Below are 15,227 nucleotides of genomic sequence, written 5' to 3'. Positions count from 1 at the left end.
GTGGCACACGCCTGTAATCCCAGCTACTTGGGAGGCTGAGGCAGGAGAACTGCTTGAACCCAGGAGATGGAGGTTGCAGTGAGCCGAGATCGCACCACTGCACTCCCGCCTGGGCAACAGAGTGAGACTCCACCTCAAAAAAAAAAAAAAAAAAAAGATAAATAAAAATAAATAAATTTGTTGGGAAAAAAAGCACAAAAGCTAAAATTGTCTTAGATCAATAAACCTAAATTCCACTTCCCCACCATCCCTTCCATAGACAATCACTATCATGAGTTTAGTTTATATCTTCCCAGCATGTGTTTACATTTACATGTATAAATTAACACAGATGAGATCATACTGTACATACTATTCTATATCTTGCTCTTTTCTGTGTAATATATCTTGAAGGTCGTTCCCCATTGGCATATACAAATATGGCTTAATATTTAAAACTGGTACATAGTAACTTTTATATAGATTTGTCTTTGGCCAGTTTCTTCATTATTTCAGTTGTTTATACAGTTTGCTGCTATTTCTAACAATCCTGCAACATACTTGCTTATATAAATATATATCAAAAGGCTGGGCTCAGTGGCTCACACCTGTAATCCCAGCAATTTGGGAGGCCAAGGTGGGCGGATCACTTGAGGTCAGGAGTTTTAGACCAGCCTGGCCAACATGGTGAAATCCCGTCTCTACTAAAAATACAAAAATTAGCCGGGAGTGGTGGCGGGTGCCTGTAATCCCAGCTACTCCAGAGGCTGAGGCAGGAGAATCACTTGAACCTGGGAGGTGGAGGTTGCAGTGAGCTGAGATCACGCCACTGCACTCCAGCCTGGGTGACAGAGTGAAACTCCGTCTCAAAAAAAAAAAAAACTTATATATATATATACACATACATACATCAATGTACTTTTGCAATTATATTTATGAGATAAATTCCTACCGGTGGGATATTTGGGTAAACAGGCTTGTGTTTTTTTGTTGTTTTTTTTTTAACAGAGTTTCACTCTTTTAGCTCAGCTCACTGCAACCTCCATCTCTTGGGTTCAAGCAATTCTCCTGCCTCAGCCTCCTAAGTAGTTGGGATTACAGGTGCCTGCCACCACACCTGGCTAATTTTTTGTATTTTTAGTAGAGATGGGGTTACACCATGTTGGCCAGGCTGTTCTTGAACTCCTGACCTCAGGTGATCCACCTGCCTCGGCCTCCCAAAGTGCTGGGATTACAGGCATGAGCCACCGCACCCAACCTAGCTTGTGCATTTTTAATGTTAGTAGATACAAATTACTCTAAAAATGTTATAAGGTTTACATATGGATCCATAAAGAACACATGTAACTGTTTCATGTAGTACTAAAAATTTTCATAAATAGTACATTTATAAATGTACATACGTTTGAATTTTCCTTTTTCACTTAATATTTTCTTTTTTATGTTTCTATGTTGGTATCTCCCAATCTAGTTCATTCCTTTTAACTGCTGGTATAGTTAAAAAATGTTTCAGTGAACATGTTTCTACATGTTGCCTTGTGCGTATCTCTAAGATTCTTAAGATATATATCTAAAAATATACCTGTATCACCTAAAGATAATTATACAAATGTTTCTGCATGTCATAGTCTATTTAGTGTTGCTATAAAGGAATACCTGAGACTGTAATTTACAAAGAAAAAAGTGTTTATTTGGTTGATTCTGATGTCTAGAAAAGTTGAAGACTTGGCGTCTGGTGAGGACCTCAAGCTGCTTCCCCTCATGGAAGAAGGGGAGCTGGCCCATGCAGAGATCACATGGTGAGACAGGAAGGAGATGTTGTTACTGGGACTCTTCTTAGCACTCAGCTCTCAAAAGAATTAATAGAGTAAGAACTCACTCCCCTCCCCTCATACCCCTGGCTCTTCCAGAGGGCATTCATCTACTATTGAGGGATCCATCCCCATGACCCACTCACCTCCCATTAGACTCCACCTCCAACACTGGGGATCAAATTTCAGCATGAGATTTGGAGGGGACAAACGTCCAAACTATAGCAGTGTATATATGTGTGTATGCACATATAAACATTCAGTTTTTGTAGTCAATGCTTATTAACATTGATGAACTACTAGAACTAATGAGTGCTAACCTTGATGGATATAAGATCAATATACAAAAATCAACAGTATTCCTATACCCAACAGCCTAAATTAGAAAACATTATTTTAAAACAGATACAGGGCCGAGTGAGGTGGTTCACGCCCGTAATCCCACCACTTTGACAGGCCAAGGCGGACAGATCACCTGAGGTCAGGAGTTCGAGAGCAGCCTGGCCAACATGGCGAAACCCCATCTCTACTAAAAATACAAAAATCAGTTGGGCATGGTGGTTAGTGCCTGTAATCCCAGATGCTCAGGTGGCTGAGGCAGGAGAATCGCTTGAACCTGGGAGGCGGAGGTTGCAGTGAGCTGAGATCGCACTATCGCTCTCCAGCCTGGGCAACAAAGCAAGACCCCGTCTCAAAAAAAACCCAAACAACAGATACAGGCAGAACAGTGTAGTGGTTAAGAGCATGAACGCTGGAGCTAGATTGCCCAAAGTTCTTATCTATCTCTGCCACTTACTACCTGTGTGACCTTGAGCAAATTACTCAACCATTCAGTGCCTCAGTTTTCTCATGTGTGAAATGTGGTAACAGTTCCTATCTGATAAGGTTATTTAAAGAATTAAGTGAGTTTATACTTGTAAAGTGCTTAGAATTGTGCCTGAAATACAGTAATCAGTATATCTAAGTGCTTACTAAACAAAATAAGAACGCTTTATGATAACAAAACCTATATGGTACCTAGAACTAACATGAGCTCATACCAAGAAAAGAACATAAGAGAAGTCTCACATAAATGGGAAAATTTGGGGATGAAAAAATATCAATGTTGAAGAAATGTTAATTTTCCCAAATTTAATCTATAAATTTAATGCAACTTCAACCAAACTCTTGACATGGTTTTTCAGAGACTTTACAAGATGATCATTAAATTTACAAGGAAGAATAAAGTGACCAGACCACCAGAAATTTTTTCTAATTGAGGAACTTTTTCTTCCAGATATTATCACATAGTATACTAATTGTTACAGAGATATTGTAATTAAAACTCCATATGTTATTAAAACAGGAAGGGGGGCAAAAAGACCACAGGGACAAAAAACATCTTAGAAAAAGACCCATGTATAATATTATAAATTCATGAGGAAAGACTGAGATAATTGATTACCTATGTAGAAAAAATTAAAATTATTATATTTTAAACTATATAGAAAAACAAATCCCACAGTGATTAAATATGTAAGTGTAAAGAATAAAACTTTAAAAAACAAAAATACATATATACATACACATATGACAGTATCTTTGTGATACTGGAGAAAGGAAAAACTTCACCAACAACAAATACAACAGTATCATCAAATACTTATGGAGCTTCATGTATAGTCACTCTTCCAAGTGCTTTACACTAAATAACTTACTAAAACAAGATACAAAAGGCATAAACCACAAAGGAAAAAGATGAACAAATGTAACCACATTAAAAAGAAAATTTTCTGTATGACAAAAGACATCATAAACAAAATGAAAAGTTAAGTCACAGGGAGATATCATTTACTAAGAAAATACCAAACAAAGAATTAATATTCAGAATATTTATACATATACAGAGAGAATTAGACTTTTTATTCTTTTTTAAGAGATGTGTTCTAGTTCTATCACCCAAGATGGAGTGTAGTGGTGTGAACATGGCTCACTGCAGCCTCAGCCTCCTGGGCTCAAGCGATCCTCCCACCTCAGCTTGTCAAGTAGGTGGGACTACAGGCACACATCACCATGCCCAGCTAATTCTTGTATTTTTTTGTAAACACAGGGTTTTGCCATATTCCCAGGCTAGTCTCAAGTTTCTGAGCTCACACAATCTGCCGCCTTCACCTCCCCAAGTGCTGGGATCACAGGTGTGGGGCATGGTGTCCAGCCCAGAATATTTTTTTAAAACCCGCTTAAATAAATATAAAAAAGACTTACGGGCCAGGTGGCGGTGGTTCATGCTTATAATCTCAGTACTTTGGGATGCTGAGGCAAGAGGATCACTTGAAGACCAGCCTGGGCAACCTAACAAGATCTCATCTCCACAAAAAAAAATTTTTTGCGGGGGGACAGAGTCTCGCTCTGTCACCAGGCTGGACTGCAGTGGCATGATCTCAGCTCACTGCAACCTCTGCCTCCCAAGTTCAAGCAATTCTCCTGCCTCAGCCTCCCAAGTAGCTGGGACTACAGGCACGTGCCACCATGCCCAGCTGATTTTTGTATTTTTAGCAGAGATGAGGTTTTACCATGTTGGCTAGGATGGTCTCGATCTCTTAAGCTCGTGATCTGCCCACCTCGGCCTCCCAAAATGCTGGGATTACAGGTGTGAGCCACTGTGCCAGGCCTCTACAAAAAAATTTTATTTATTTATTTTTTTGAGATGGAGTCTCGCCCTGTCTCCCAGGCTAGAGTGCAGTGGCATGATCTTGGCTCACTGCAACCTCCGCCTCCCGGATTCAAGCGATTCTTCTGCCCCAGCCTCCCGAGTAGCTGGGATTACAGGCATGCGCCACCACGCCCAGCTAATTTTTGTATTTTTAGTAGAGACGGGGTTTCACCATGTTGGTCAGGCTGGTCTCGAACTCCTGACCTCATGATCTGCCCGCCTCGGCCTCCCAAATTGCTGGGATTACAGGCGTGAGCCACCATGCCTGGCCAAAAAAATTTAAAAAATGAAAACATTAACCAGGCATGGTGGCAGGAGCCTATAATCCCAGCTACTTGGGAGACAGAGGCAAGAGGATTGCTTAAGCCTGGGAAGCTGAGGATGTAGTGAGCCATGATCACGCCACTGCACTCCAGCTTGGGCAATAAGAGCGAAACTCCATCTCAAAAAAAAAAAGAAAAAAAAACAAGGTACCATTGTATACCCAACATACGGGTAAAAAAAAAAAAAAAAAAAAGACACTGATGATGACAAAGATGTAAGAACGTTGAAATTCTTAAAATATACTGCTAATGTGTGCTTAATTAGATCAACTTATGATATAGCAATTCCACTTTTAGGAACAACATAATTTAAAGAAGCTCTCGGCCAGGCACGGTGGCTCACACCTGTAATCCCAAAACTTTGGAAGGCCAAGGCATGTGGATCCACTTGAGGTCAGGAGTTCAGGATCAGCCTGGCCAACATAGCAAAACCCCCTCTACTAAAAATACAAAAATTAGCTGGGTGTGGTGGTGCACACCTGTAATCCCAGCTACTTGGGAGGCTGAGGCATGAGAAACACTTGAACCTGGGAGGTGGAGGTTGCAGTGAGCCGACATCGCGTCACTGCACTCCAACCGGGGTGACAGAGTGAGAGTCTGTCTCTAAAAAAAAAAAAAAACAACAGATATTTAAAACTTAAAAACAAAAACGAATACTATATATTCCCTGCAGAGACTTACATGTATAGTATAAAACAAAACAAGTTTTCACACATCTCTGGAACTAGGAAGGGAAAAGGGATGGGGGTATAGTGGTTTTAGCAGTTTCTTTTTTTATTTACTTTATGCACTAGAATCTGACACTGTATGTTTAATATTTTATTTAAAATGAGTCTAAAGCAACTGTGGCAAAAGATAACATTTGTTTTGTTTTTCCCAAAAGCCCATTCTGTAGCTTAATTAACATTTGCTAGATATGAGTGGAGGGCAAATTGGTGAGCATGATATTTTCTGCATGTTTGAAAATTTTTATAATTGAAAATTTTGGTTTTATATAGTAATGCCAATTTATACACAAGTTTTCAAAATGATATATAAATTTGCAGAGCCAAATATATTAAATGATAGAAATCTAGATTCCTATGACTTCTGAAATCAAGGTAAATGTGAAGAATAATAGAAAAGTCTAAAAAAAGGACAAATTTTAATTACTCAATACAACATGTTACCTGCTTCTCCTGAAGGTGTTTCCTCAGTAACTAGGGGTAAGCCAGATGCAAAGAAGTCCATGATTGTTGCATAAATATCTGGTTTCAGTAAATTCCAGTCTAATTCTTCATTTTCCTATAAACATTTAAAGGAAAATGCTATATTTCCAGGCAACGGCAAAGACCCATACAGAACACTACCTGATACCTCTTTTTTCTTTTTTTTTTGAGATGGAGTCTCACTCTGTTGCCCAGGCTGGATGGAGTACAGTGGCGTGATCTTGGCCCACTGCAACCTCCGCCTCCTGGGTTCAAGCGATTCTCCTGACTCAGCCTCCCAAGTAGCTGGGACTACCGGTGTGTGCCTTGAACATAAAGGAACAAATTAACTATATCTTATTCCTATAATGAAATACTATCCAGCACGTAAAATGAGTAAACTAGAACTATGTTTTTTGAAATGGATATATTTCAAAAATAGTATACTTAGTAAAAAAGGCAATTTGCAGTATAACACAAGATATTTAAGGTTGGGCACAGTGGTTCATGCCTGTAATCCCAGCATTTTGAGAGGTCGAAGCCTGACCTCGTGATCCACCCACCCCGGCCTCCCAAAGTGCTGGGATTACAGGCGTGAGCCACCGAGTCCGGCCCCCTTACACCTCTTAAGAATCTTTTCCTGGCCAGGTGTGGTAGTTCATGCTTAATCCCAACGTTTTGGGAAGCTGAGGCAAGAGGATTGCTTGAGTCCAGGAGTTCAAGACTAGCCTGGGCAACATAGCGAGGCTTCATCTCTTTTTATATTTTTAAAAATAATAAAGGGAAAGGAAGAAAGAAAAAAGAGAGAGAAAAGAAGCAGAAAAAAGGAAAGGAGGAAGGAAGGCAAGCAGGCAGGCGAAGAGAAGAAGGGAAAAGGGAAAGGGAAAAGAAAAGAGACAAAAAGAAAAGAAAAGAAAAGAGGAAAGGAAAAAAATATCTTTTCCTATATACACACTATACCTATGCAATGGCAACCACTTCTGGAGAATATATATTAGCTCCACATCTTAAAGGGTCCTGTTTAAATGAATTTCAGAAGATAAAATCTTAAAAATCCCCATTCATTAATTCATTCACTTATTATTAATATAATAATTTATAATTAATAAAAATTAATATTTAATTAATTTAAATATTAACATATTATTAGTAATAATAAATATTATTATTAATTCATTCACTTTTATTGTTTTAATTTGATTTAAATGATTCAAACACATTTTTCATGATGTGAAGACAAAATATTAAATGGATTTTCTGTCTTTAAAGAGGATGATAAAGAGATTCCCATTCTCTTAAAAAAAAATAGGATGTAATTGCTTGATCAAGTATACAGAACAGCCTACAACTATTCAAAAAATTTACTTACATATATTACTTAAAGGGTATGAAAGAAATTCGGCTGGGCATGGTGGCTCACGCCTGTAATCCCAGCACTTTGGGAGGCCGAGGCAGGTGGATCACCTGAGGTCAGGAGTTTGAGACCAGCCTGGTCAACATGGTGAAAACCTTTCTCTACTAATAATACAAAAATTAGCCGGCATGGTTGCAGAGGCCTGTAATCCCAGCTACTTGGGAGGCTGAGGAAGGAGAATCGCTTGAACCCGGGAGGCAGAGGTTGCAGTGAGCCGAGATCGTGTCACTGCCCTCCAGCCTGGGCGACAGAGTGAGACCCCATCTCAAAAAAAAAAAAAAAAAAGAAACAATATAGAGATAGTACATAAAAGGTGAGATAAATGGGGACTGCTAAGGTTATAAAAGTAAAACTAGTGAAATATCTTAGTGACTGGGAATGGAAACTAGTTCTAGGTAATAAATTATTTAGAAAACAAATCAGAGTGTTACCTCAGATCTTCAGTAAATAGGCTCTACTAAATAGGAAAATATTGGTAATAAAAAGAAGAAAAATATTCTAAAGTTGTCTGAAGAAGAAAAAAAGGGCAGCATTAAGCTGCAAATATACATATATATTTAGGAAAAAATAACACAAATGATACATGAAGAAGTCTAATCATCAACTGGAAATCAGAAATAGAAACAGGCAATTGCTGAAGACATTCAGTAAAATATGATAGTCCATGATGAGAAAGGTTACTGAAAGGAAACAAAACAAATCCAGTATTCCGTCTATTAAATACCAATGTGGGCCAGGCGTGGTGGCTCACACCTGTAATCCCAACATTTTGGGAGGCCGAGACAGAAGGATCGCATAAGCCCAGGAGTTTGAGACCAGCCTGGGCAGCATAGAAGGATGCTGTCTCTACAATAAAAAAAAAAAAAAAAAGAAAAAAAAGATTAGCTGAGCATAGTGGCATGCACCTGTAGTCCCAGCTACTCAGGAAGCTGAGACAGCAGGATCGCTTGAGCCTGGGAGTTAGTGGTTGCAGTGACCCATGATCGCACTACTGTATACCAGCCTGGGAAACAGAGCAAGATCCCATCTATATGTATGTGTAGATAGATAGATACACACACACATACATATATATGTATCAACATATACCCTAACTTGGGATATTATCTATTGGTTATGTCATTTCACTTAAGAAAAAATTGTAGAGCTAGGGCAATTTCAAATAGGGTAACTAAATAATGAAAGTAAGAGAGCTAAAAGATGACTTACTAAATCTAATCAAGAAAAATAGGAAAAAAAAAAACCAAAACCCTTTAAGATATAATCACATTTTTACCTATAAAAATTTTTATATAGCATAGGCTATATGTAAAAGAACTAAATAACTTTAAAAAACAAATATATAATTTCCCACTTATAAAATAACTAGTTGTAAGAATTAGATAACATCTGTAAAGCACTAGGGCCATATCTGACATTGAATATGTTAAATAAATGTTCATCCCTTCTTCCCCTTAAAAAATACGGAAGAAAGAAAACTGAAGAATGGGGGGCTGGACGTGGTGGTTCACACCGTAATCCCAGCACTTTGGGAGGTCAAGGTGAGCAGATTGTTTGAGCTCAGAAATTTGAGAATAGCCTGGGCAACATGGCAAAACCCTATCTCTACAAAAAATACAAAAATTAGTTGGACGTAGTGGTATGCACGTATAGTCCCAGCTACTAGGGAGGCTGAGGTGAGATGACTGCTTAAGCTCGAGGCTGAGGCTGCAGTGAGCTGAGATCATGCCACTGCACTCTGACCTGGGTGTGGAGTGAGACTCTGTCTCTAAATAAATAGCCACAAGAGAATACTGGACTAGATGACTAGATTTAACATGTCACTAACCCAGTATGTCCACTTTTTTTTTTTTTTTTTTAGACACAGTCTCGCTCTGTCACCCAGGCTGGAGTGCAGTGGCCCGATCTCCGCTCACTGCAAACTCTGCCTCCCGGGTTCACGCCATTCTCCTGCTTCAGCCTCCCGAGTAGCTGGGGCTATAGGCACCCGCCAACACACCTGGCTAATTTTTTTTTGTATTTTTAGTAGAGACGGGGTTTCACCGTGTTAGCCAGGATGGTTTTGATCTCCTGACCTCATGATCTGCCCACCTCGGCCTCCCAAAGTGCTGGGATTACAGGCGTGAGCCACCGCACCCGGCCCCCAATATGTCCACTTTTAAGGACATAAAGAGCTCAGACTAATCCTTTCAATTTGCTTAAGGGGAGTTTAATAAATACTTTTGATTTTCACACACTATCAGGCAAGTGATTTAAGTTCCGTGGATATATGTCAATTAACAGATTTAAAAGGATACATAGTTCAAATTTAAATAGTTCATGTCCCATTAATCTAGTAGACATCAAAAATGGAACAGCCCTTTCTAGCAGATACTGCCTTGACTGTTGAAAAACATAGCATACTTTGGCCGGGCGTGGTGGCTCACGCCTGTAATCCCAGCACTTTGGAGGCCGAGGCGGGTGGACCACCTGAGGTCAGGAGTTCTAGACCAGCCTGGCCAACATGGCGAAACCCTGTCTCTACTAAAAATATAAAAATTAGCCGGGCATGGTGGCAGGCGCCTGCAATCCCAGCTACTCAGGGTGGCGGGGGTCCGAGGCAGGAGAATCACTTGGACCTGGGAGGCAGAGGTGGCAGTAAGCCAAGATCGCACCATCGCACTCCAGCCTGGGGGACAAGAGTGAGACTTCATCTCAAAAAAAAAAAAAAAAAAAAAAGAAAGAAAAGAAAAAGAAAAACATAGCATATTTTGCTTGATTTTTGTGACATTTAGAGGGCAAGAGAGTAAGACCCTGTCTCAAAAATAAAATATAATAAAAATTAAAGAACAGAAAGAATGGAAATGTTGGAGAGAGGCGTTGGACTCAGAAAAAAATGAAGAGTATTTCGAGTCTTATTTTATATAATCCTATGTTTACCTTTGTGACAGTGATGAAATCTGGTCCAAAGAAGACACTTTTTACTCCTTCAATCCTAAATAACTGCCTGCAAAAAAAGAAAAAATAAGAGATATTAAAATGCTTGATTATGGAAAAGTTTAAGCATACACGAAAGTAGAGAAAAGTAAAAAATTCTCCACATATCCTTTGCAGCTTTAACAATTATCAACTCATGGCCAATTTTGTTTTATATTCCTACTCTACGATTTAGCAATCCCACTCCTAGTTATTTAGCCAAAAGAAATAAAAACTCATATTCCACAAAGACTTGTACATAAATCTTTATAGCAGCTTCATTTAAAATAGCCACACATACAGAAAAATATAGAAATGTCCATCACCTGGTGAATGAATAGACTGCTATAATATCAATCATTCATTCAACAAATATTTGACACCTCCTAAGTGCCAGGCACTGTACTAAGCACTAAACAGACTCTTCGTTTTTTTTTTCCTCTTTTGAGACAGCGTCATCCTCTGTCGCCCAGGCTGGAGTGCAGTGGTGAGATCTTGGCTCATTGCAACCTCCGCCTCCTGGGTTCAACTGATTTTCCTGCCTCAGCCTCCCAAGTAGCTGGGATTACAGGCGCCTGCCATCACACCCGGCTAATTTTGGTATTTTTAGTAGAGACAGGGTTTTACCACATTGGCCAGGCTGGTCTTGAACTCCTGACCTCAGGCGGTCCGCCTGCCTCGGCCTCCCAAAGTGCTGGGATTACAGGCATGAGCCACCTAAACAGACTATTTTCAAAAGACTAACTTGAAAAGAGATTTTGCCAACTGAACATCTGACAGAAATAATTTCTAACTAAACTATAACTGAATTAATTGGGGCTTTTTTACTTTTACTTTTTTAATACAAAATATGAACTCATTCTTGATGTAAATGTTTCAAACAATAAAATTTAAATGCCCCTTGACCACCCCTACCAAATCCTGTTATCAGTTTCGTGTGTATTCTTCCAGATCTTTTTGTCAGTGCATTTGTTGTTCTGTGGTTTTTGCTTTTATATACATAGTATCATACTGGACTCACAGTTCTGCAAGTTGCTTTCTTCACTTTTATGTCTCAGATGTCTTTCTATGACAGTAAATACATCCCTGCACATATCTTGGGCACATGTGCAAGTAACTTCTAGGGTAGGATTTTTAAAACCCAGTAGTGAGTTGTGGAATCATGTATGTAGTGACAAGGTTTTATTTAATAAAATAAAACAGAACAACAAAAAGAGATGAAGAAAGGAAATTTAAGAATCTATTATCTATTGTTAAGGGTGAAAAAAGAGTGAAAACTATCCCATCAAACATTTGTATCTCACGCATACACACACATAATGTAACACACTTTTTACTGTGACTTATATCAAAAAAGTACAAAAACAGCCTGTAATCCCAGTACTTTGGAAGCCAAGAAGGACAGAACACTTGAGCTCGGGAGTCTGAGACCAGCCTGGGCAACATGATGAGACCTAGTCTCTACAAAAAATACCAAATTTAGCCAGGTGAGGTGGCATGTGCCTATAGTCCCAATTACTAGGGAGGCTGAGGCAGGAAAATAGCTTGAACCCAGGAGGTGGAGGTTGCAGTGAGCCAAGATCACGCCATCACACTCCAGCCTGGGCGACAAAAGTGAAACCTTATCTCAAAAAATAAATAAAAAGTAAAAAATAAAATATGAAAAACAAACACTCTAAGGTATATTCTGATAAGTGGTATGTTTAAGTAAAGAGTACCTATTAATTGTAAATTTTAGAAACGATTCCAGAGCTTAGCAAATCCCTAGGTTCCTTAAATGAGACATATAAAATGGCTGTATGTATAGAAATAGTTATCTAAGCTCTGTTTTCCAAGTATCCCTGGCAATGAGATTGAGGCTTCAGTTCCCCAAAATTTCAACTGATGCTGACTGACTCTAATATTCTTTATTATTAACTTCTCTAACTATCAGTTAAAAAGAGGTTCATCCCAACAATTTTATCATTTGTGCTTTTTTTTTTTTTTTTTTTTGAGACAGTCTCACTCTGTCGCCCAGGCTGGTATGCAGTGGCGCTATCTCGGCTCACTGCAAGCTCCGCCTCCCGGGTTCACACCATTCTCCTGCCTCAGCCTCCAGAGTAGCTGGGACTACATGCGCCCGCCACCACACCTTGCTAATTTTTTGTATTTTTAGTAGAGATGGGGTTTCACTGTGTTAGCCAGGATGGTCTCTATCTCCTGACCTCGTGATCCACCCGCCTCGGCCTCCTAAAGTGCTGGGATTACAGGCATGAGCCACCGCACCTGGCCCTGTTCTTTATCATCTCTAACATACAGTAGTCCACCCTTATCCTCAGGGGATCCATTCCAATGCCCCCAGTGGATCCCTGAAACTACACATAGTATTGAACCCTGCAAGTATTATGTTTTATTCCTATACATATATACCTATGATAAAGTTTAATTTATAAATTAGGCACAGTAAGAGATTAACAACTGATAATAAAATAGAACAATTACAACAATATGCCAACAATATGCCAGCATCACTACTTTAAGAGATGGCTTCTAAGTGACCAATGATGCAGCGAGGGCAGTGGGGGGGTTCAGCAGAGGGGAGGGCACAGGCAGACAGTGTATACGACATGGATACACTGGAAAAGGGATAATTTATGCCCTGGGGAGGACAGAGCAAGATTTCACCATGCTACTCAGAAAAGCAGCACAATTTAAAACTGATGAATTGTTTATGTCTGTAATTTTCCATTTAATATTTTTAGACTATGGCTGATCTTGGGTAACTGAAACCAGGGAAAGTGAAACCACAGATAAGGCGGGACTACTGGTTTAAACATGCCTTTATCTGGTGAATTTTAAAACTGTCCCCACTGACTAGTTTTCATTTATAGTTCTGAATAGAGTATTTTAGAAATTATTCCATCTTGAAAGAACTACAAATTCAACTACCCTTATGAATAAAATAAGCAAGTTCTCACTATTCTTAAAAATCTGATTTTTTAAGATCTGAAATGGAAATTTACCATATTTATCAATTTGATGAATATTTTTTCTTAAGTAAAAATATAAGTTTTTATTTATTCATGCTATAGATCTCTCAAATATATCACTCTTCAGGAGAAAATTTTTTTAATATCAACTCTCATTTTTCTTTTCTTTTTTGAGACAGGGTCTCACTCTCTCGCCTAGGCTGGAATGCAGTGGCACAATCATGGCATCACAGCTCATAGTTTCCTTAACCTCCTGGGTTTAAGTGATCCTCCCACCTCAGCCTCCCTAGTAGCTGGGACTACAGACACATACCACCACACTTGGCTAATTTTTGTATTTTTTGTAGACAGGATTTCACCATGTTGCCCAGGCTGGTCTCCAACACCTGAGCTCAAGTGATCCCCACCTCCTCAGCCTCCTCAACATTTTTGGGTTTTTTTGAAACAGGGTCTCACTCTGTTGCCCAGGCTGGAGTGCACTGGCACCATCATGCCTCACTGCAGCCTCAACCTCCCAGGCTCAAGCGATCCTCCCATCTCAGCCTTCTGAGTAGCTGAGACCAGAGGTATACATCATCACACCCAACTAAATGTGTGTGTGTGTGTGTGTGTGTGTGTGGGTGGTAGAGATGGGCTCTCTGTGTGAGTGTGTGTGTGTGTGTGTGTGTGTGTGTGTGTGTGTGTTAGAGATGGAGTCTCTCTATGTTGCCCAGGCTGGTCTCAAACTCCTGAACTCAAGCAATCCTCCCATTTCAGCCTCCCAAAATGTTAGCATTACGGGTGTGAGCCACTGCAACAGGCCTTTTTTTTTTTAATCTCTTATCTGAAAAGAAATTATTCTCTACACTTAAAAAAAATGCAGTGCACATATAGAAATGCAATACTTAAATAAAGTTGTCTTAACCCCAAAGTCAGTTATTTATGTTTCTTGGTAAAAGCAAATGAAAACAGTAATATACCTAGCCAGAGGGGAGCGAAATGCTGCAGCTGGGGTGGGAAAATCCATGGTCCTTGTCTCAAGAACTGGTTTTCCTGGTATAAACTTTAAGCTGTTTGGATTTGGGGTATCTTGTGTTTGAATAAACATGTATCTCACTAAAAAAGAAAATGAAGAAAATGTTATTCTAGAAAAAACAGTTAACAAGTTTATGGACTATGAAGTGCTCATTTGCAGAGAATCAGAAGTAAGAAAAACTGGGGAAAAACCCAAGGCTTTATTGCCCTGACAAAGCATTTATAAAGATAAGAAAGAAATATATCACCATATAGCCAGGCACGGTGGCTCACACCTGTAATCTCAGCACTTAAGGAGGCTGAGGCGGGTGGATCACGAGGTCAGGAGTTCAAGACCAGCCTGGCCAAGATGGTGAAACCTCGTCTCTACTAAAAATACAAAAATTAGCCAGGCGTGGTGGCGGGTGCCTGTAAAAAGAATTGCTTAACCTGGAGGCGGGAGTTGCAGTGATGATTGTACCACTGTACCCAGCCTGGTGACAGAGTGAGACCCTTCTCAAAAAAAAAAAAAAAAAAAATATATATATATATATATATATATATATATATATCAATATATTTAAGTGCATATAGTTTTCTACTAATACTCTGGTTTGTTTTGTTTTTTTTTTTTTTTTTGAGACAAGGTCTTGCTCTGTTGCCCAGGCTGGAGTGCAGTGGCACAATCACGGTTCACTATGACCTCAAATTCCAGGGCTCAAGCAATCCTCCTATTTAAGCCTCAAAAGTAGCTGGGACTACAGGCATGCACCATCACACCTAGTTAATATTTGTATTTTTTTGCAGACAGGGTCTCACGCTATTGCCCAGACTGGTCCCAAATTCCTGGACTCAAACGATCCTCCCACCTCAGCCTTCCAAAGTATTGGGATTAGAGCGTGAG

The 15,227-nt window shown here is 39.5% G+C and overlaps 1 protein-coding gene across 6 annotated transcripts in view; it reads right to left on the bottom strand.

Moving 5' to 3' along the window:
* The window catches only part of NFU1 (NFU1 iron-sulfur cluster scaffold), a 39,035-nt gene that overhangs the window by 11,456 nt on the left and 12,352 nt on the right, over positions 1-15,227 (bottom strand). For 4 of the 6 annotated variants that reach the window (XM_058428940.1, XM_032179049.2, XM_032179051.2 and 1 more), the window contains exons 3-5: positions 14,290-14,425; positions 10,326-10,392; positions 5,975-6,089 (exon numbers count right to left, since the gene is read on the bottom strand). In XM_058428940.1, coding sequence (XP_058284923.1) covers positions 5,975-6,089; positions 10,326-10,392; positions 14,290-14,425 — 318 coding nt within the window. The remainder of the gene's footprint in view (positions 1-5,974; positions 6,090-10,325; positions 10,393-14,289; positions 14,426-15,227) is intronic. The other 2 variants (XM_032179052.2, XM_058428941.1) reach the window with 1 other exon arrangement.

This window comes from Hylobates moloch, unplaced genomic scaffold (genome assembly GCF_009828535.3).
Source record: "Hylobates moloch isolate HMO894 unplaced genomic scaffold, HMol_V3 SCAFFOLD_15, whole genome shotgun sequence".
Taxonomy (NCBI): Eukaryota; Metazoa; Chordata; class Mammalia; order Primates; family Hylobatidae; genus Hylobates; species Hylobates moloch.
This window is presented reverse-complemented; position numbering and strand designations above follow the sequence as displayed.